Source organism: Tenebrio molitor, chromosome 9, assembly GCF_963966145.1.
Source record: "Tenebrio molitor chromosome 9, icTenMoli1.1, whole genome shotgun sequence".
Taxonomy (NCBI): Eukaryota; Metazoa; Arthropoda; class Insecta; order Coleoptera; family Tenebrionidae; genus Tenebrio; species Tenebrio molitor.
This window is the reverse complement of record NC_091054.1, coordinates 965642-988984: the sequence shown is the minus strand read 5'-3', so window position 1 is coordinate 988984 and position 23343 is coordinate 965642. Positions and strand designations below refer to the sequence as shown.

The 23343-nt window shown below is 34.9% G+C and overlaps 2 protein-coding genes and 1 long non-coding RNA gene across 4 annotated transcripts; 2 read left to right on the top strand and 1 right to left on the bottom strand.

Annotated features, from left to right (window-relative positions):
- Nucleotides 1–5: 5 nt before the first annotated feature.
- LOC138137853 (G2/mitotic-specific cyclin-A-like) lies at nt 6–1469 on the top strand. The gene is made up of 4 exons (XM_069057423.1): nt 6–333; nt 381–710; nt 762–1016; nt 1065–1469. Exons 1-4 carry the CDS (start codon nt 142–144, stop codon nt 1371–1373), a joined length of 1086 nt encoding a protein of 361 aa, XP_068913524.1. The 5' UTR covers nt 6–141; the 3' UTR covers nt 1374–1469.
- Nucleotides 1470–4475: 3006 nt separating this feature from the next.
- LOC138139086 (potassium/sodium hyperpolarization-activated cyclic nucleotide-gated channel 1-like) lies at nt 4476–6607 on the bottom strand. The gene is made up of 4 exons (XM_069059246.1): nt 5787–6607; nt 5409–5697; nt 4922–5337; nt 4476–4875 (listed from the first exon to the last, which is right to left on the bottom strand). The coding sequence occupies exons 1-4, from the start codon at nt 6468–6470 to the stop codon at nt 4567–4569; spliced, it is 1698 nt and encodes a 565-aa protein (XP_068915347.1). The 5' UTR covers nt 6471–6607; the 3' UTR covers nt 4476–4566.
- A 2356-nt stretch (nt 6608–8963) lies between these two features.
- LOC138138917 (uncharacterized) lies at nt 8964–10591 on the top strand. Of its 2 annotated transcripts, XR_011162153.1 has the most exons (3): nt 9520–9679; nt 9742–9869; nt 9938–10591. It is a non-coding gene; the product is annotated as an uncharacterized lncRNA (long non-coding RNA). The 2 variants fall into 2 exon arrangements; XR_011162152.1 differs by having other exon boundaries at nt 8964–9679; nt 9742–10591.
- The last annotated feature ends 12752 nt before the right edge of the window (nt 10592–23343 follow it).

The window sequence follows — 23343 nt, the reverse complement described above, 5'->3', positions numbered from 1 at the left end:
GCTTTAGTTACTTTTTCCAATCAAAAAAGCGCAAAAAATTGACATTCAAAAAACTTTGACATCCCTTATCTTTCGTTAAAATTTTACAAGAACGCTCGCAGCCTGGTTATAAATTCATATACTGTGATTTTCCGTAGTTTAATGGCGAATTTTCATGTTCACGAAGACGTTTCGTCCCTCATCGAAAACGTGAAGCCCAAGAACCAAAAGTTGACAAAAGTATTCCCTCATGCGAAGAACAGAGCTGTACTGCAGCCTTTGTGCAGCTACCAGCAGAATGCTAAACCCCGGAAGCCTGACCCTGAGAAAGAAAATCGAGCAATAGTAGCGACCGTAAGTACCGTTTTGACCTGGAGACTTTTTTTGAATCCGGTTTCTAGAAGGCAGAGGACCAGAACGGCTCCGACTCCGATCCTTGTAACGACCTGATCAGACTAAAACCTGTCTTCAAGAGAACCAATCTCTCTTCTAGAGTTAGCAATGTAAACAAAGAGTATGAAGAGCAGATTTGGAACTACTTGAACAGTTTGGAGAAGAAAATGTTCGCAATCAAGCCCCATTACATGACCAAGCAAGTACACCTGACCTGGGAGATGAGGGCTGTCTTGATCGACTGGCTCGTCAGCGTGGCTGAAGAGTACAAGATGAACGACAACACTTTGCACTTGAGCGTCAACTATTTAGACCGCTTTCTCAGCAACATATCTGTGGTAATCAGTAGGTAGCAACTCTTGTAAACTCTCGTTAATTTTATTCCGAAGATAAGGGAAAAATTCCAACTGGTCGGGGCCACCGCAATGATGCTAGCAAGCAAAATGGAGGAAATCTACCCACCAGACACCAGAGAATGGGCTTACTTAACCGGCGACACCTTCACCTACCGGCAAATCATCAAAATGGAACAGCTCATGCTCAAAGTACTCAATTTTGAGATGAACACGCCCACCATCTTGGATTTCATCAGACATCTCTGCGTCAAACACAAACTGGATAGCAAGACGATGTATCTAGCTATGGTGAGTGAAACGGTCAAAAAGACCGACTAGTACCAGTCTTGTTCGCAGTACCTGAGCGAATTAGTGTTGCTGGACGGTGAGGAGTACTTGCAACATTTTCCATCCAAGTTGGCGTCGGCGTCTTTGGTGTTGGCTCGTCACACGCTGTTCAAGACCGAGCCTTGGACCAAGAAGCTGGAAGAAACGGCCGGGTACAGTCTCAAACAATTGAGTCCCGTGGTACAGAAGCAACAGAAGACATTCAAGAGTTCGCCGTTTAGGGAACAACAGGCCGTACAGAAGAAGTACGCCAGCGACAAGTACCACAGGGTGGCGCTCTTGAAGCCGAGAGTCTTGGTACTGGACGAAGAGGAGTGAAGATAGGAGATAGGAGTGACTGCAATTGTCTCAATTGTTATAAATTTTATGTGACATTTTTATTAAAGTATTAATAAACTATTGGTACCACTGTTACACCTACTGGTTTGATTGTTACCTACAGCAAGTTCGTGCAAGCTCTCTGAAAGTGTGCTCATAATCTTGGCTTCTTTCAAGATTCTCTTCTGGTACTTGAACTCCACGTAACGTATGATTTTCTCCTTCAAATCCGGTGGAATCTGTCTGTAAGTCATTTCCTGAGGCAGCTTTTGGTGCTTGTTGCGGTTCTTGTAAATGCTCAACAGTTGGGCCAAGATGATCATGTTGATGGGTAGGTATCACAAAGACGAGAAGGCAGAGATATATCATGTAGGTTTTCCACCAGATTCTGAACTCGCTGAACGTATGGATCATAGCGTAGTGGTATCTGAGGTGTCTGTCTTTTTCCTCGTGAATTTGCACCGTAGACTTGAGGTAGGCTTTGCTCTCTGGATTGGTCTGACTCACCAGAAAGAATTTGCGAAACTACACAAAGTAACCGAAACTTATGTGAAGGATTAAACAGTCGTTGGTCTTCGATTTTCTAAGCTGCACAAGCTCTCTTTGCAGTTTTAAAAAGAAAAACTATTGAGTTTTCTGATACATTTCTATGACAAACAATGTTACACTTACCTAGGAAATTCTTATTACACATCATGCACTTGGAATCTTCTTTAACAACCGACAAGATTATCTATAATAAATGTTACGAAATATCTTTATGGCCACTCAAGATCTCACCAGTTCAGATTTAAGAACTGCATTCTCAATAAAAAAAAAAGACGGCGATGGGGATCGAACCCAAAACCTTTTAATTATCTGTCTAACTCTTTACCAACTGAGCCATTTAGGTCTTATCTATTATAATTTCTAATTAGCTAGGTATAATAAGGCAATATTACGAAATTAGAAAAAAAAGTTAGATTTGCGGGAATTCGAATCCGAACGTCCTTCGATTGAACGCGAGTACATATTTTACCAACACGCCTACGATGAACTGACACTTTCGGATAATAATGCTTGTTTTACACGCTCAAAGTTTTGCGTACGATAAACTAGGGACTTCTGCACCGCTAATGTGTTGCCAACTTTATCCACTAAACTTGTCGGGGTGACAATGCTATATTATTTAAATTACCTACCTCACATCTCAATATCAAAACAAATAATAGTATATTAAAAGACAAGTTTCATAAGACCACTCTTGAAGCACGAATTCAAGATTAAAAAACGAGTGCCCTAGCCACGAGTTATTTTAAAGAATGAGTGCTTCAAGGAAGGTCTTACGAAACGAGTTTTTTTATACTATTTTTTGTAATTTGCCCTTTTTTATCCGTTTTTAAACAAAAATGTTTACTTTCCTCGATTTAGGGATTTTTGTGGCGGTTGGTCATGTCTTAATTTTAAAAGTGAAAATTTGATCAAGTCTTCAAAGTCGCCTTTTGTTTTATCCAAATTCTGTCACAAAACACGAATATACGTGAAATTGCCAAAAATACGGTCGTGAATTTGTTGCCTGATAAATAATTCTTTGGACATTTTGTAATTTAAACTGACACGCATGACGGATAAAGCTTTGCCAACATAAAAATGTTCGTAAAATGTTCCGTGAAATAATGGCTATACTTGGGCTATAAGGACATCCCAGATGATGACGTCGCGTTCGTTAATATGTCTATTAGAGAATTAAAATGGAGGCAAATTATAAAAACTACTATTTTTGTTAAAAATGTGCCCCTTAATCAAATTGCGCTAATGTTTTTTTTTTGGGGTGTCTTGAGGTAATTTTGCATGATTTTATGTGATTCTCAACGGTTTTTTCGTGTGCCCAATTTCTGGTGGTCTACAGATATTGGGTATTTTTGGGATGCATAGAAATTAATGATTTTGGGCTCTTTTCGATTGTTTACTTTTGGGAAAACAGCTACATTTTTGGGATTCTGCCTTGTTTTTTAAGACGCCAAATGTCCTGGTCAAAATTAATCAAAAATCACCTCGAAATTTACTAAAACTTTGCTTACCAGCCTATCAAACAATTTTAATTTAACTATCTACATTTAATAAAGAAATAAAACAAGGAGGTAACAAAAAACGAACGAAAGTGAGACCTTTTTATTCATCAAATGCAGTACGAAGGGAATAAAAACATTCAGTTTTTGCGATTCCTGTTAAAAAAAATGTTCAGATTTATAAAATTGCATTCAACGTGAACGTCACGTCAAAATAAAGGGGGGACAAATGGCAATTCAATTTTGCAAATTCCAAGAATTTTTTTTATTTAGAAAAGTTGTAATTGATGAGTAGTTGGTTGCAAAAAAATCGGGAAACGAAAATTTTCCTAATGTAAATTTGATTTTGTCCATTTGTCAATTATTTGTCTACTTGACAATACCTATCAAATAATTTAAAAAAATGTCATTGAATTTTGACGTTAATTCTAACCTATCTCTCGTAAGAAAGTTTCACACTATGGAAAAATTGTAAAAATGTGTCAATTTTATTCTGACAATTCCCGTTTTTTTTTGCAACCAACTGTACTGTACTACAGCGTGATCAACAATGACTGAGTCTGTTGGCAATGAAACAATTGAAAAATATTGGTGTTTTTCTGTTTCGTAATTGGCACTGACCGGATGTTTTAACTTTACATGACATTAAAAAAAAATTAGGTTATGTCGGGTATGTTTATGCTATTACAAAAATGACCCTTTGATGGTAAACGTCAAATTCGCCTGTCAACTCTGTCAAAGCTGACAACCGGAAATGCGTTTAGATTACAGTGGTACCAAAATCATTCAAATTTTCATTGTTACCAACAGACTCAGTCATTCTTGATCACGTTGTATTATCAGTTTAAATAAATGCACTTATTTTTGTTACACCCTGTATTTTTTACCGTTGCTTTTATTCGAAATGGTCTTTTGTCAGCACATTTGATGCTCAAAATGCCCAAGAATCTTTTTCCTTACAGATATGTACTTTGTATTTTATGACATGTTTGCCAAAATGTTTTTCTGTCTAAAACAAGTACACACACATCTTTACATTATTCTGACATCTGAAGAGATTTAAACATGAATATATTCTTGCATAAACGTAAATATTATAAACGGCTACTACACCGGTAGGTACTAATAAACTAACATTTTGACGACTAGTACTCGTCTTCGTCGTCCTCTGCATCTGACTCTATCCGCACCTTCTTCTCGTCTTTAACTTCCGGCATCGTCTGCATACTTTCTTTATTGTCCGACATCATCTGTAACGTATTCTCCAATCTAGCCATCGCCAATCTTCGGATCTTCTTGTTCAATTCTGGAAACGGCTCGATCGCTTCTTGAAAGTCTCTCCTGCTCAGCTTGAACAGCTCGCATTCTTTGACCGCAATAACGGTGGCCACTCTCGGCTCGTTGATCACCAACGCTATCTCCCCGAAGTGACTCCCGTCTTCGAGGTGACATATCTACAAGAAATCTTTAACGTCATTACTTCAGTCCTTCCCGACTGACCTCCTTGCCGTTCCCAGTGTACACCGCCACCGTCCCCATGTAGATGAAGTACATGGCGTGTCCCGCGTATCCCGCCAACACTATCACATCGCTGGGCAAAAAGATCTCCGAGCGCAGCTTCGTCACTATTCTCAACATCACGGATGTGGGCAAGTCTCTGAAGAAGTCGACTTTCTCCACCATCCTCTGGCACCTCTGCAAAAGAATGTCTTGTTTCAGCACGGAAGACAAGTTGTTCAACACGTCCTCCTCCCGGAAGATGTGCTTCTGGAATTTGAAGTCGACGTATCTGAAGATCTTGTCCTTGAGGCGGTTCGGAAGCTCTTTGTATTTCATGTACTCGCCGATTTCCTCGAGGAGGTTGTTGTATTTGTTGCGGGAGCTAGAGCGCTTCTGGAAGACTTGCATCGTCTTTGCTGAAAGTAGGAACATGAAAAAGTCACAACAAAACAACTCTTCCTTCACAACATCGTCAGATTCTTCCTACCTAGGATTATTATTTCGAGGACGCTACCAAATGTGATGCAGGCGATTTCCAGCAACATTACAAATCTGCTGGCGTTGACGGTCTCGGTGATTCCAACATTCATAAAAGTTCGAACCACTCGGAAAGAAGTCATCAACATTGGTATGTCACCAACTGCCCGCCTCAGCAATGGTTCTGGGTGCAACATTTTTATTACCATGTATACAACACTGCTGGTCCACGCCATCAGGACGCACAGCCATATTGTAAAAGTTATGAATTTTATGTTTGACGTGCAGCAGTTGGTCACCTGGAGAGTTGTTATAAAAGTGATTGAAGCGAAAGGACGAAAGAAAAAGTCACCAAGACGAAAAGAAGTTCAAATTGCATCTTTCTTACCTCGCTGAGCTTCGTTAAGTAATTACATAGAGTGGGCAAGCGCACCATTTTAAGTAACGAGATGACCTTCCAGGGTTGGTAGATACCTTCATGTCGATCCAGATAAAGATTCATCGGTTGGGAGGATGCAAGATCGAAGATGAAGTATGTGAACAAGTAATGTTTGACCACTTTGCGAAATCTCATTACTATGAGTTGCTTGCGCTCGTCGAAATATCCGGTAAAGAAGTACAAAATTATGTCCACGTGCGATACCACGTCCAGAAATAATTTAAAAGACATGATGCCATGTGAAGTCTGAGGTAACGCAATGTCTATCGGTATAACGACGAAAATGAGCAGAAAGATAGGAATCATGAACATTTCCCAGTAAAACCGCGCTTGGCTGAAAGGATGCACGATGAAGGAGTAGTTGTCGAAATGGCGCAACTCCTCGATGTATATCTGTGCCGTCGACTTCAAGACCCTCTTGCTGTCGGGATTGGCGCCACTTACTGTCACAAATTTCCACAAACGTCGTCGAAACGACACAAGGACTCCGGTGTAGATTCGATTGTTCACTTCGTCATCTTCCAGAGGCAGATGGCAGGTGTGGTTGTGTATTTTGCGGACGCTCAGCTGGGCGGCAGATTTTTTCATCCTTGAGAAATATCCCAAAGTGTTTAAACTCTTTGACTCACGCATTCTATTTTTTACAAGTGGGAGGTTTACCACAGCAACGAGTTTGCGGCAACAATTACAATTCAAAAATCCCGCACTAAAATTGACAAATCGGCGATGGAGAGCTGCGTCGGTAAAGTAAATTTGTGAAAAGTGTGGTTACGTCAAATTCCTGAAAGCTTTTTAGAGTCTAAAAATCACAGAACAAATTTAAAACTTTTTGTTCGACATTATTTTTTCCTTCTACATATTTATTGTCCTTTTTCTTTTTGTTAATCTTTTCTTTTTTTCTCAGAAATCAGAATCTTAAAACATAATAATCTGTTATGTATTTCTCACTTTTGCTTCCACCTTCTCTTATATTCATTATAATTACAATATGATAAATCGTCATTATTTAGAATCACTGTTGGATTCACAGACAATTAAACATACAGTGCATTTTTTTTAACTGTTGCCATAGGGAATTGCATGGTAAAAGTTATACCCCCTGTTAACTTTTGCTCTGATGAAACTATTGAAACTATTTTTGGAACAAATTTGGAAGATTTTTTAAACTATCCGATAGATTACAATTCAATATCCTAAACTGTCGAAAAAGTTGTGAAAAAATATTTTCTAACTCGCCGGAATAATAGTACGTGGAGCGACCGCCAGAATAGCGTCCCTGTCGGTTCAACCACCAAACAGCACCTGACCATCTCCATTCTCCACTTTTGACTTTTGTCACTTTCATTTAAAAAATATCGATATCTCCTCCAGGCTATGATTAAATTAGCTTTTGGAAGGCAGAACATCTAAACATTTATTTATTTAAAAAAAAAAAACAAAACAAAACAAATAAAATCGTTAACGCACAACTAACTAAGACTGTCTAGATTTAAAGTCCGTTTTTTTTTATAATCAATTGTCAATGTCAAAATACAGTAAAAGACCAAACTGTATATTAAAAAATCACTGACATTTGGTTCAGTTCTATCTCAGTTTCACCCTAGATTTCCCCTAGATCATTATTGAGGTTATGTTGCATATGTTTATGAGTTTGAGACACATGTTTAATTTAAATTTAAATTGTCAAATGTGACAATTTCAAAAGTCAATGTTCTAAACGTGATTTATAAAATTCACTGTTTCGAATTTTTTGCCAACCTGACAACACTAGATGTATAATAAGTTGCATATTCTTCAACTACTGCAATTTAATGTATAATTAGTTGCATACAGAGATAGGTATCTTTTATTTTTATTTATCTATTTTTATTATGGTTTTATTTAAAAAAAAACTTATCGCTTATCATTTATCAACATTCATGTAATACATTTTCGTTTCTCTGGGATTGAGCTCACGAACTTAGGTGCGTTAAAAAAGCTCTAACATTTGGTCTGCGAATTTTTAATGAATGTGCACGTTCTGGGACAACTTCAGGATCAGGAATCCAACTTGTTCTGTAGTTTCCATTGTCATTCTTCGATTTGTCTGGAGAAACTGTTATTTTGTGACACTGTGAATTTGGAACGAACAACTGATGGGGACGGCACGCCACATCTACGAAATCTAGTTTTTTGAGAACTTGTAAAATAATTTTCTGAAAAGTTGTCTTGACAAATGAGTACATTTTGTAATCTTGAGGAAGTATTCCAGAAGTATTTAAAACCTCTATCCACCTTTTTCTTTGTTCAGCCGATTTTGGAAAATGAAAAAATTGTTTTTTCACTACTAGTCTCAGAAGGCGTCATTATTGACTCTCCAATCGATCCCAGAAGTAGAATTTCTCTTCGAAAGTTAATAATAATTTTCATTATTAACCAAGGTCAATAATGAACAGCCGTCACTTAGCAACGAAAGATTTTCGTTGATTTCATTGGTTAACGTAGACGATTTTCATAGCAACCGTTGAAAAATTAGAACTCGGATCGTCGCATCGGACAAAATAATTTAATTAGTAATTATTATCAGAAAGGGTTTTAAGGTATCTAGTAGTGAAAAAAATTGTATATAAACCACGGTAAAGAACATTTTCTAAGTCTCTCTCTACCTTGGTGTATAGCATACTATTGTTTTGGGCACCAGTCTTATACATTGATCAATAAAAAATTACATTTTACATTTAATTACAAAAATAACATTTTTTGTAATTGCTTGTTTTTTCGAAAGTATCACTTACCGAATACGAACTTTTTGGCCAAAAACTATTCAAACAAATTAGTGAGGCATCGACATCGCAGGTAGAAGAGGCTCAGGATAAGTACGAAAGTCGTTTTGGATTTTTTTTATAATTTTGATCATAACGAAATTGATTAGCAAATTATTGACAACGATTAATAAAGATTTTTGAAACGATCAAATTTGATTTTTTGAAATAGTTCGGTCTCACGTTATGGTTGCGCTAGCATTGCTCACGTCTCTTACGTTTTATATGGACTTTAACAGTCTTAATTCGTTATTGGTCTGTGGTTGGATTGTTGTCTGTTGTCAGTATAGTAATCTGTAATTATTCTCAGCAAGAAACAACATCTAATCGTCGTCTGCGCTGATCGTAATAACAAGTCGTGCCAATCGCTCAAAACTCTGCGTCCGGAAAAAAGTCGAAATATCGGTAGATGTCACCACCTCGCGCGTTATGGGAAACTGTAATAGTATTACAGAAATTACAGAAGGAAAAATTTATTCAAATTGTCAAAATTTAAATGTCTAGCTGTTTCTAGTGAATACAAATTGATATCACAAAATGATTTGCATTATTTTCATTGAAGTTCTTATTGTATTTGTTATTTTGACAATCAATGACAATTGATACTTATTCGAGTTTCAAACCCTTCCTAGGTCGAGCTGTTTCTCGCGAACACAAATTAATATTACAAAATGATTTGCACCGATTATGATTGAAGTTCTTATTGTATTTGTTGTTATTTTGATAATCAATGACGAATTAACGGTTGACATTTATTCTAGTTGTAAACCTTCCGTAGTTATTACAGTTTCCATTCATTCGCGATCCAACTGATCCAAGTGCCTCTGGTGGCCGTTTCACATCGAATGGCACGACTTGTTATTATCGGCGCGGACGACGCATCTAATGAACGAATCTTATAATGACGTGAATGACCCTAATGACCTTGTCACCGAGTAAACGTTACAATTCAAGCTGTATAAAATCGAATTGGTGCTAAATTATTGAATTATAAATAAGAACAGTAACAAAATGGTAAACAACATTTGTCTGGAAATTGTGGTCAGAAATCTTTCATTACTAGAGGCTATATTTTGAATATAACCTAATTTTTTGATTTGCAGGATGCGATGATGTATATTTGGTTGCCTAATTAACACAAGTACTGCCCTTTTTACTCACATTTTGGATTTTAAACGTTTAAAAAAATGATTACAGCATGTTATATGAAGCAGGACTGGATTGGGAAAATGTAAGAATCGAAAGAGACGATTTTTGTTTGTGTTTTTACACACATCTTTAAATAACTGTTATTTGCAGGATAGTTTTTGCTTTTAGTAAATATGGTACAGAAATTCTACCAACTATTATATAAAAACACCATGTTGTTTGAATTGTTAAGTATTTGTTTGTTCAAAAAATTCCGTTTGCAAGAGTTATCATAACACAACATCGAAATGCATTAAGTAATCTCCGATTAGATTCTAGGTGTGCGAGGCATGGGAACTATAAATATTTGTGCTCGGAGCTGTACAAAGCAAGTAGTGAGTTTGAGTTATCACAATCAGACATAAAAATGGTTGTTAGATTTTCTAAAGAACAAATCGAAAGATTCAGTGACAGACCCCAAAATTGGTTAGAAAATGTAGATTGTAGATCTATCTTCATGGAGTTCCTCTGCTCGCCTGGGAAGGATAATTTGATGCGTGCATTCAAACTGTGGACGCTGGCCAACGAAAATTTGACGCTGACCGATGAAATGCAAACTTTAATGAACCAGGTGGATCGGTTTCAACGAGGGCATCTAGATGAAATGGACCCCCATGACCAGATTGAATATGTCAAGAGCGAGTGTTGTAGACGGTTTGCTGGATGTCTTAACGAATTCATTACTTATTTACGTGACAACCATCAAACATAATTCAACTGAATTTTGTAGTTTTGTTGTGCAGTAATAAACATGATGATATAGTAGTAGTAGTACATTATTTGAAATTCCCAAACCTAAGCCCAAAACACAAAAATTATCAAACAAGGCTATTACAAGGGGAGTAGCATTTGTTTGGTTTTGTGTATATTTATTTACATTTATTTAAATAGATACATTATTTTAGTTTCCATTTTTTTACTTTGAAACGCACTCTGTAGCATGTACCTACTGTTTATCGCAAAATCATGAATTTCTTTTGAAACTTCAGATTTTATAACTGTTTTTCGATATTAAAGAAAAATTGCACCTATTTACTCCATTCAGGGAATAAAAAACGACCCCAAGGAAAAAATAGATGACGAAATTATCAACAGTAATTACATAAGTGATGGTAATTTTTTGATAATTTTAACTCTAATTAGTAATTACAAATTCAATGGATCGCACGATATATGTAATAAGTTGCATATTCTTCAACTACTGCAAATAAATGTATAATTAGTTGCATACACACAGATATTTTTTATTTTTATTTATCTATTTTCATTATGGTTTTATTAAAAAAAAAAACTTATCGCTCATCAACATTCATGTAATAGATTTTCGTTTCTCTGGGATTGAGCTCACGAACTTTGGTGCTTTGAAAAAGCTGTAACATTTGGCCTGCGAATTTTGATGAATGTGCACGTTCTGGGATAACTGCAGGATCAGGAATCACAACTTGTTCTGTAGTTTCCATAGTCATTAAATCTTGGATTTGTCTGGAGAAACTGTTATTTTGTGACACTGTGAATTTGGAACGAACAACTGATGGGGACGGCACGCCACATCTACGAAATCTAGTTTTTTGAGAACTTGTAAAATAATTTTCTGAAAAGTTGTCTTGACAAATGAGTGCATTTTGTAATTTTGAGGAAGTATTCCAGAAGTATTTAATACCTTTATCCACCTTTTTCTTTGTTCAGCCGATTTTGGAAAACGAAAAAATTGTTTTTTCACTACTAGTCTCAGAAGGTATCATTATTGACTCTCAAATGGATCCCAGAAGTAGAATTTTCATTATTAACTAAGGTGAATAATGAACAGCCGCCACTTAGCAAGGAAAAATTTTCGTTGATTTCATTAGTTAACGTAGACGATTTTCATAGCAATCGTTGAAAAATGCGAACTCGGATCGTCGCATCAGACAAAATAATTTAATTAATAATTATTATCAGAAAGGCTTTTAACGTATATAGTAGTGAAAAAAATTGTGTATGTAACTATTAATTAATCTCCGATTAGATTCTAGGTGTGCGCGGCATGGTAACTATAAATAGGTACAAAGCAAGTAGTGAGTTATCACTTATCACTATCAGACATAAAAATGGTTCGCTTTACTAAAGAAGAAATCGAAAGATTCAGTGAAAGACTCGAAAATGGGTTAGAAAATTCAGATTGTAGATCTATCTTCAGGGAGTTCCTCCGCTCGCATAAGAAGGATAATTTGTTGCTTGCATTCCAACTGTGGACGTTGGCCAACGAAAATTCGACGCTGACTGATGAAATGCGAAATCTAATGGACAATGTGGATGGTTTTCAACGAGGGAATCTGGATGAAATGGAGCCCCACGGGCAGATTGAAGATGTCAAGAGAAAGTGTTATAAACGGTTTGCTACATGTCGTGAGGAATTCATGGCTTATTTACGTAAACATCATCAAAACTAATTCAACTGAATGTTGTAGTTTTGTTCTGTAGTAATAAACATGATGATATAGTAGTAGTGGTAGATTTATTTGAAATTCTCAAACCTAAGCCCAAAACACAAAAATTATCACACAAGGCTATTACAAGGGGAGTAGCATTTGTTTGGTTTTGTGTATATTTATTTACACTTATTTAAAATAGATACATTATTTTAGTTCCCATTTTTTTACTTTGAAACGCACCCTATAGCATGTACCTACCTACTGTTTATCGCAAAATCATGAATTTCTTTTGAAACTTCAGATTTTATAACTGTTTTTCATTATTAAAGAAAAATTGAACTATTAAACTGCATCCATTTACTCCATTCAGGGAATAAAAAACGACCCCAAGGAAAAAATAGATGACGAAATTATCAACAGTAATTACATAAGCGATGGTAATTTTTTGATAATTTTAACTAAAGTCCATTCAAAAATCAAAAAACCACCAACGTCGCATTTTCCTTGATAATTTAATTACTATCGGTAACGCTGTCTAGTGTAAAATTTGGTGAGACTTGTAATTTTGAGGTTAAATTAATGTTTATCAAGTGTCTTGTTTTTCTGGGCATGTTTAAGCAAAAATAATGAGAATCAATAAATAAATTAAACGTGCTGCTAATAAAACAATATGAAGGAAATTCAAAGCAATTGAATTTTATTTTGAATCAAATAAATGTCATAACTTACAGTTACCAACATAGTATGAAAAAATATCTACCTAGGGTTTTTAAAGCAACAGGTGGTGGTTTTTTTATTTTTGAATGGACTTTAGATGCACGAAACTTTGTTGCTATAGAAATCTTACGAGTGGACGAAGTCCACGAGTGGGATTTCTTAATAGCAACAAAGATGAGTGCTAATCTAGATAAAATTATTAAAAAAATTACCATCACGAATGTAACTATGTCAAATCTCAAAAGCGAAGTCTGAATGGTACTGCATAATTGAATTTTTAAGGTTTTTATTGAACAAATGGCTGGTCTACCTTAACAACGAAAAAATTATCGCGGTAATTAGCTACTAGCAAATAGTCAGTGTAATTTTGATGCTATTGGTCCATTTGAAATTTTTCCTCATTACGATTTGCTGACAGGACTGTTTAAAAAATAATCAGTGTAATTTTGATGCTATTGGTCCATTTGAAAATTTTCCTCATTACGACTGGTTGAAGGACTCTTTAAAAAATAATCAATAAAATGATTAATATCTCCATATTGATGTTTCCGAAAGAGATAAATAGGTAGGTACCATTTTAAGCGGTGTCATCGGGCGTAATTCGCGTCCCAGTTTTGTCCACGGCATTCTCTGCACTCTCATTGGCCGGCTAATGAGTGGGCTGCATTCGTGCACTTTCCTTCACGCTTTAAACATGTTGGTTTCGTTCACTTCTTCCTCTTCCACTACAGAAAAGACTACGGCTGCGTAAAAGCGAGCTGGACAAAAAGACGACGCTCTTGTTCGAGACCACGTGCATCGAGAGGCCTACCCAACCGACTCTTTCCAGCGAGGAAACATTTACATAAAAATTGTATGAATTAAGTTAAGACGCTGTGGTATTGTGTGCGAAATAATGTAGGGTCTCGATAAATTTAGCGTTACAAAATAATTACATATTAATTAAGAAAGAGAAAGAGAGTGTGTTCTGGTGACGTCACAGACAGTATACCGTTTGTTGTCAGTTTCGGCATCCCACTAGATGGCAATTATGCAAACCGCATGTCTCGAAGTGGTTAGTAGCGTCGAGTGTCGATGACGTCATCACAGTCACCCCATTATCGTCATTGAAAATTAACCCCGGACATGTTTATCAAATAAACTAGTCCACAGCAAATTCTTTAGGTGTAATCTCATCGCAGCCGCCGGGGGTGGGAACGTCGTAATTGATGTCGACCGGCCCCGTCCGAGGGGAATCAACACCGCCGTTTTGGGGTGGACGAGTGAACTCAGGAAGCACCCTTACATCGAAAAGGAGGGTAATCCCGAAACGTATATCGGGGTTGCGCCGGACGAAATGAGTTTTTCTGATTGCGGATCGGAAATCGTTGTTTGCGGGTAAATATTTAAAAAGGGCGCGCTATATATATTTTTCCTTAAAATCGGACGGGCAAACAAGGGCGGCGTTCACAAAGCAGACGTAAATTGATACCTCAGCACAAAGGGGTTTGCTGATCAATTACGTCGTTAGGGTAACAGGTGGGTTTGGGCTGAATCAATAGGAAGGTGTACGTGATTTAAGGGATGAAGAATTCGACTGGGTCTGCTGTATGCAGAGTGTTTCAAGACCAGCAGTCTCCCATAAATTGGAAAAGGAATCCTTCAGGAAAATATCGTTGCTTTCTAAAAGACATTTTCTGGATGTTGACGTCAGAAATTGAAAATGTGTCAAGTATCGATGATTCTTAGAAATAATCTTTAAAAAAAATATGTTTAAATAAAGATAAAAGAGTTAAGTTGGGTATCATTTTGCAATAATTTTATTAACAGTGTTCGAGTACCACTACAGAACATTGTGAAATGTACAGTTGGTTGAAAAAAAAAACGGATACTGTCAGAATAAAACTGACACATTTTTACAATTTTTTCATAGTGTGAAACAAGAGTCAAAATTCAATGACATTTTTAAAAATTGTTCGATTGGTATTGTCAAGTAGACACTTAATTGACAAATGCACAAAACCAAATTTACATTAGGAAAATTTTCGTTTTCCGTTTTTTTGCAACCAACTGTATTATTAACAAACGGAATAGTTGTATATTGAAAAGCAACAAAATAAATAGTAAATAATCAAGCAAAATATTTTGTATGAAGCATGTACTCGTACTATTCCGGACACGGAATCTTGGCCACGACTGACATTTAACTGACAAATATGTGTGAACTGGCCTTTATTGAATATAACCCAACTTTTGACTCGATAATGCCATCTCCCTGCTTTTTTAATGTCACAAGAAAAACTTCAAAGTGATTTTTAATAATTGTTGTTTATTAATGACACTAATGACTGGTTTGCATCATTTTTTAGAAATGTCTAAAAAATGTTGGCCAAGATTCCGTGTCCGGAATAGTAGGTATGTACTCTCGTGTCAGAAATAAATTACTCCCTAGAATTCGAACTTTTAGGGAAATAACGTTTTTCATGTTGTGTGTAACTAGAATTTTCAAAAGTTATTTTGAATGCCTAAGGTTGGTTACTTTGAATTGAGAGATTAAATCCAAATAAATATGCCGCCAGTAACCAACATTGATTGTGAAAGGAAAAATCATCTAACAGTTAGTCATTTGCAACTGTTACAATTAACTTGCTGCCTTAAATTTTTGGCATATCTTTTGTTTGTCACCAGAAACCACATAGCCTCCAACCTGACCAAATTTATGGCAACCTACTAACGAATATCCCTAAATCCTAGGGAGTAATTTATTTTTGACACGAGAGTACAGCTGAGAAAAGAGCAGGAACATTTTTAAGGAATGAGAAAATCTCGGAGAAAATAATCACTGGAGAAATTGTAAAATATAAAAAAAGCATAAATATTGTCATGGTATTACTGTGAAGTGAATCATGATATATTGAATTTTTTTAATAAACAATTGTCAAAACGTTGTCATGTTGGTATGAACCAAACAGTGATTTTCACGATAATACGATTGGTCACATTGAGTGTCAACATTTTTTTAATGTCATTGAGTCTGCGTCCTGACAAGCGAGAGTTTATTACAAATTTGAAAAAGATTTCTCCTGATTCCTCATGAAATTTGTTTTGAAAATGAATTCACAGAAAAAAGGTACTGGAATGAAGTGAACATAACCTCACCTATGATTTGAGATAATTTGTTATACAGCTCGGTATATATGATTTTTTAATTTTTCAAACTATTCGTTTAAATTGACATTGTCAAATATACTGAAATTATACCGAATCATAATGAGCTTAATGCCAGTAATTTTAGTTTTCTAATGTACTGTTGGCTTCAAAAAAAAACGGGAAATGAAATTTGACCTAATGTGAATTGGAAATTTAATTTGTCAATTTATATCAATTTGTGTCTGTTTGACAGTACTATTTCTGACACAGTGCAGTTTTTTAACTTAAATTCTAAAAGGCCGTTTCAAACTATAAAAATTTAATAAAATCTGACAGAACTTTTTCTGACAGTTCCTGTTTTTTTAAAGCCAACCGGAAATCAATCCGTTTCTAGACCTTTCTACAAAAAGCCCTAGACTTATAATTTCTTATTGAATTGTGCATAAAGAGCTGCAGTCAGTAACGTAACATGTGGCGATGATCTCACAACGATTTCCCAAAGCTCCACACTTGGATCAATGCTGTTTCAACATAATTAATGATATTTTCTTCTGCTTCTGAAAGATATTTTTCTGGTATTGATGTCACAATTTGAGGAAAAACCCACACACATGCATCGTGCATGTGCACGTGCATCGCTCATACTTAAGATAAATTAATATCGACAAAAAAAATTAAGTTGGGTAATATTGATTTTGCAATGCCTTTTGATTACAGGAAAATAACAGGAAATTTTGAGTGATATTTTATAGTTATTATTATGAAAGCGCAAAGGCCCTTTTCGTGTTCGTTTCCTGAGATATGTATATATCCGGGAAAGTGGTATACAGGGTGTCTTAAAATTATCGTATTCCGAGTTCGGGGCTGTTGACCAAAGTTGCCAATATTTGTTCAAAAGTAACTGATTAATATTTTAGCTATGTTGTACTTCCCTTTTAAACAAAAATTGGAAAAATAAAACTTTTATTTATTAGAGATAAAGCTGTTTTTTCAAGAAATGTCTTTTCATTTATGTTTTAATGTTTTACATAATCATCCTCACCATATTTCAAAATGAATGTCAACCATTTATATTTTTTATTTGAAGAAAACATGAAAAGTTTGAACCTTCAAACCCATATATCTTTGTAAAGACCCCCCTATATATTTTGTTTTTTTCGAGATTCCCGAGATTTTTCCCTACAAGACACCCGACTTGGAATACGTTAATTTTGCGACACCCTGTATACCTAACTAAAAATATAAACTTTCCCGGTTATATACCTAACTTGACATCTGTCAAAGATAACCTCAAAATTTACAATAAAATAATGTTTTTTAAGACTTTGCCCAAACGAACACGAAAAATGTTATTCGGCCTGTTTTGCAGCACTTGGCTGAGGCCTCGTGCTTCAAATTTCGTCCTCATACCTGAAAAGAGATCTGACAGCGCTACTCATATGAAAATAACTATTGCAATATTGGCAGATTGTCATATTGAGAGAGAAAACTAAAAGTTTGTAAAGAGTAGGTACCGGGCCCGATTTTTAGCTGGTTTTGCAAAATACTTCAAAAATATGTAGGTATTGTTCGCATTTTAGTTTTATTAAATTTTCCTGGTACTTTAAATTTTATCAGCCAACGGTTTCTTCGGAATACTTTTCTTCCAGATTGATTATCGAAAAATAAAATTTACGCTTTAATTACAAGTTTTTCTTGATTTCAATTTAAACTTGACACACCTCAGGAGTTGTCAAAATTCTTAATTGGACTCGTTCAATTCTAAGCTGCTCATTATTTGAAAATCATTTATGCCGGGGCAGGTTTTCCTAACCCCCTATTACCATTTCCGCTGGTCACCTTTGTTTGATTTATACCTGTCTGTTGTTGACAAATTATTGCCTACGGTCGAGGCTGAAGCCAAGAATTCGTCCATTTGTGGGTGTGTGTTTGTGCTGATAAGGGTCAGGGCAAAGCCAGGAGTGGACTCGTTAATTTCAAGGTAGGGTCTACATTTCCTGATGATGAAAAAACTAAAACAAACTGTCCGTTTATTCTAAATAGAAATTGAATTACACTGAAAAAGAAATAGGTAAATATAAAGAATTACATATTAGGTACTCCTTTACGAATTCGCTCCAATAGAAACAGATTGAATTTAGTTCTTTGACATTTAATCACTGGTTCTCTTTATAATTTTTTTTTGTTCTCAAATTAATAAGTGAACAATTATTTATGTCAATAAAGATAGAAAATGTTCGATGCTGATTTTTTAAACATAAAGTTCATTTTTTTCTCTAAAATAATTGTCAAAATGTTGTTATGTTGGTATGAGCCACTAGTTATTTGATGGTTATTAGGTTCGCAACGTAAAATGTCAATTGTATGTTAGCCATTTTGATGTAAAAAGACGCTTGCGCTACTGAATACGTTAACTTGTATTTTTCAGTGTCATTGTCGTCTTTATTTTTTGTCTTTTGGTATAAAATTTGCTCACACCTGTGTCTTAGTTTTAACTTTTGAAAATTATTAACATAACCTCAAACCTGATCCAGGGAGATTTTACGATACAGATGTTCCGAAACGAAAGGTTTTAGCCTGGTCTTTGAGGGAATTTTGACATTGACAATTCTTTAAAAAAAAGGACTAAAATTCTCAACTGCGTAGACGTTCAGTGGACCTAATACAGGCCTGTACATGTTCAAAATGAGCAAACGAAGATGTCTTAACTGCTATGTACACTAGAAAACTTGACAGAAAAAACGCTGAAATTGTCATAACCAGATTTGCAAAGACCAGTTTGTAAAAATTTTCACTTGGTTAAACTGAAACGACTTGTTTTTTCATGTTTTAAAAATGTTTAGGTACACTTTTAGAAGTTAAGTAATAGTTAATTTGAAACATTTTTTTTACTAGCATTTATTAATGTAAAAAATAACTAGTAAATGAGAAGAAACAGTACCTGTTGAACAAACCAAAGTAGCAGGCTGGAGACATTTTTTTTTTGTCATGTTACCATTGCCAAAATACAGATACCAACTAAGAAAGAATGTGGCTATTGCTACTTTAGTATCAAAGAAATCACAAAGATTTTTTCTTGAATGATACATTACCGTACTAGTGCGACAAAGTATGTTATTAATTATTATAAAATTCAAAGGACTGCTGCAGCAAATTAAATTCGAGAAGATGTTGTGAGAAATTGCCATATTTCACGTTTACCTAATTTCCATCCAATAAGTAAAGAAAATTTAGCATTTTAGGTATAGCAGAAGAGAGAATTAAGTTGCCTTCCTGGCTGTTTGCTGTAACGTTGACCGCCGCCTTCAACACTGCAAGATTTGTTTAGTCTCGCCCCTAATTACCATTGTGAGCTATTAGCATATTAACAAAGGTAAATAAAGCTCTTAATAGCCCTCATTTACATAGACTCACAGGTCGTTGTTATTGATCGTGAACAATAGTGGAGTTGAGCTTGAGGAACGCTTTCAATTACTTCGAAGCAATAAGGAAAATATTATTACATTATGTTTATTACTGACATGCCGCAACCATATTTTATCAGAAGTAGCATAAGTTATATAATATACGTACCTACATGTAGATAACATTCCGCATAAAATCGATCAATGAAAATACTTTTGGAATTTGATGGGTATACAATATAACGTGCGTTCAAAAAAAAAAAATTGTGGTCAAGTGGCGTGATGCTTATTTTTGTTTCTGTTAACGTATGGCGTAGCTTCATCATCTGTCAAATATTTTGTGCAATAGGAAGGGTAGGACGAGAGAGTGGAAGTTAACCACCATCAATACGTATTTCGTATTTCAGAAATTGTTCAAAAAGATAGGGAAATAATATAAAATGAATAGAAAACTGCAATTTATGAAATCAAGGTATGATCAAAATGAGGTTATGTGTTTGAAAGATTTGTCAACCAAAAAGACGACCTACGTTTGGAAAAGAGAAAAAACCATGGCTTGCTTGACCACAGATTTATTTGATATTGTCAAATATACTTAAATTACAGCGAATCAAAATGAGCTTAATGCCAGTAATTTTAGTCTTCTAATGTAAATCAATTCGTTTCTAGACCTCTCTACAAAAAGCCCTAAACTTATAATTTCTTATTGAATTGTGAATAAAGAGCTGCAGTCAGTAACGTAACATGTGGCGATGATCTCACAACGATTTCCCAAAGCTTCACACTTGGATCAATGTTGTTTCAACATAATTAACGATATTTTCTTCTGCTTCTGAAAGATATTTTTCTGGTGTTGATGTCACAATTTGAGGAAAAATCCACACACATGCATCGTGCATGTGCACGTGTATCGATCATACTTAAGATAAATTGACACCGATAAAAAAAAATAAGTTGGGTAATATTGATTTTGCAATGCTTTTGGATCACAGGAAAATAACAGGAAATTTTGAGTGATATTTTATAGTTATTGTTATGAAAGCGCAAATGCCCTTTTCGTGTTCGTTTCCTGAGATATATATCTTGGAAAGTGGTATACAGGGTGTCTTAAAATTATCGTATTCCGAGTTCGGGGCTTAGTAGGGGACATCCTGTTGACCAAGTAAAAATGTAAAAAAAAATTGCTGTCACTTTGAAAAAAAATATCAAAGTTGCTAATATTTGTTCAAAAGTATCTGATTAATATTCTAGCTGTTGTACTTACCTTTTGAACAAAAATTGGAAAAATAAAACTTTTATTTTTTAGAGATAAAGCTGTTTTTTCAAGAAATGTCTTTTCATTTATATTTTAATGTTTTACATAATCATCCTCACCATATTTCAAAATGAATGTCAACCATTTATATTTTTTATTTGAAGAAAACATGGTGAAAAGTTTGAACCTTCAGACCCATATATCTTTGTAAAGACCCCACCTATATTTTTTATTTTATTTTTTCGAGATTCCTGAGATTTTTCCCTACAAAACCCCCGACTTGGAATACGATAATTTTGGGACACCCTGTATAACTAAATATATAAACTTTCCCGGTTATATACCTAACTTGACATCTGTCAAAGATAACCTCAAAATTTACAATAAAATAATGTTTTTTAAGACTGCCCAAACGAACACGAAAAATATTATTCAATATTGGTGCGTTGTCAGTTTACAGGTAGGTATTCGGTCGGTTTTGCAGCACTTGGCTGAGGCCTCGTGCTTCAAACTTCGGCCTCATACCTGAAAAGTGATCTGACCCATATGAAAATAACTATTGCAATATTGGCAGATTGTTATATTGAGAGATAAAACTAAAAGTTTGCAAAGAGTAACGGGTCCGATTTTTAGCTGGTTTTGCGAAATACTTCAAAAATACGTAGGTATTATTCGTATTTCAGTTTTAGTACATTTTCCTGCTACTTTAAATTTTATCAGCCAACGGTTTCCTCGGAATACTTTTCTTCCAGATTGATTATTGAAAAATAAAATTTACGCTTGAATTGAAGTTTTTCTTGATTTCACTTTAAACTTGACACACCTCAGGAGTTGTCAAAATTCTTAATTGGACTCGTTTAGATTACAGTGGTACCAAAATCATTCAAATTTTCATTGTTACCAACAGATTCAGTCATTCTTCATTATCCCGTATTTTATGCTGTTCAATATTCTTTGAATTTAATGCATTTATTGCACATTTTATATGCATTTAGGTATATATCCGTGTTCCTTTAAGTTTCTCCTCAAAGTTGACGTTGAAAGGTGAGTTGTGAATGCACCAGTCGTCAGTCTGCAGAGTAAAAACACAAACAACGCAAAAAGTGAGGTTAGATCTTAATTTTCTTGCGATCATGAATGGAATATTTTTACTTCTTACTCTTGATGGCTCTAATAAATGTATCAAATTGGTTTGCAAATAAGGATAATACCTCTAAGAGTACCTTTTATTGTTAGTTACTAAGTATTTGCTACTACCTGCTGCGCATTATTATTACAGAAGTCATTAACCAACAAAAAGTGTTTACTAATTAGTAAACAAATATCCCCTGGGTCTGTTTTACCGTTAGATTCAATTTCAAGGCTGCAGAAAACAGGTTGAGCATTTATTGATTTATTTATTATAATCCTCCAATCTTTGTTGGGTTTGTTGACGTCTCAAATTAAGAATAGTTTTTCGAAACTTTTATTTTACAATTTCCAAAAATTTACTTGCTCGTCTTATTATGTACTAGTGTGTACAAGGAAGAGTAAGTTTTTGATGAATTAAAAAAATCAGAGTTCAGTTTTTAAATTCCAAACGAGAACTTTTTTGTGATAAAAAGTTAACTCTTATTTAAATAGTTTCGTGTCGATTGATGATATTTTAACACTAAGGCAGCAAAGTCTGTAAATAGCACCAAAGAATGAGTTGTCTTTTTGTTAGGAAACTGCACTCCTGATGGTGCACCTATGAGATGACTTCGATTCCCAGAATCATCTTTCCTGTTTAATTAAAAATTCTTTTCCAGTTACTCTTGGTGAACCTTTTACACAGTTTAGTTGAGACGTTGTAACAGTTGCAGAAGAAAGAATGGAATGGAATGCAGGATAGAATCGTTCTTGGACTGAAAATACACTGCTGCGTTGCATTTAATTCTTTTTAAATATATTTGGTTTCTTATAGTCCTTTATTCGTGATTATGGTCTTACTTTCCTGTTTTGTATATCTTTTCTTTCTACCAGAAGCTATTTTACGTTCTCCTTTTAAACCTCTCCTACCCTCGTTTTTCCTCACAGTAGTCTTAAAACTAACAAAAGACAATTTTTTGTTTCTGTTGGTCTTCCTTCTTCCTTCTTCCTTGAAAATTTTATTTACCCCTTTCCAATTTTCTTCTGGATATTTAAATTCCACACAATTATTTCGTAATTTCTTGCAGATTTTTTCCCACAGTAGAACTAGAAACACAGCATTCATAAAATACTTCTTTCTGATAAATCTCAACATTCTTCCGATGGATTAACTGAACTTCCCAAAAGTATCCAAACAATTATTGGCACTTGCTTTTGATCATCAAGTTATTCCATATTCCATATACATATTTTAATTTTTTTATCTACATGTTGAATTAATACATACAGGGTGAGACACACATATTTTTTTTTCTACTATCTAATTTTAAAAAAAATCTATATTAAACGTTTTCAAAATCTGAGCATCACAGTGAGCACACTTGCCGTTGCCACGCTTTCGTTTTGTAGTTGGTTCTGTTTTCGTTTAAAAGGTGACATTTTTCTTAGTCCACTCGCTTCATTTCTTCAAATTGAATTTTCCTCGTCACG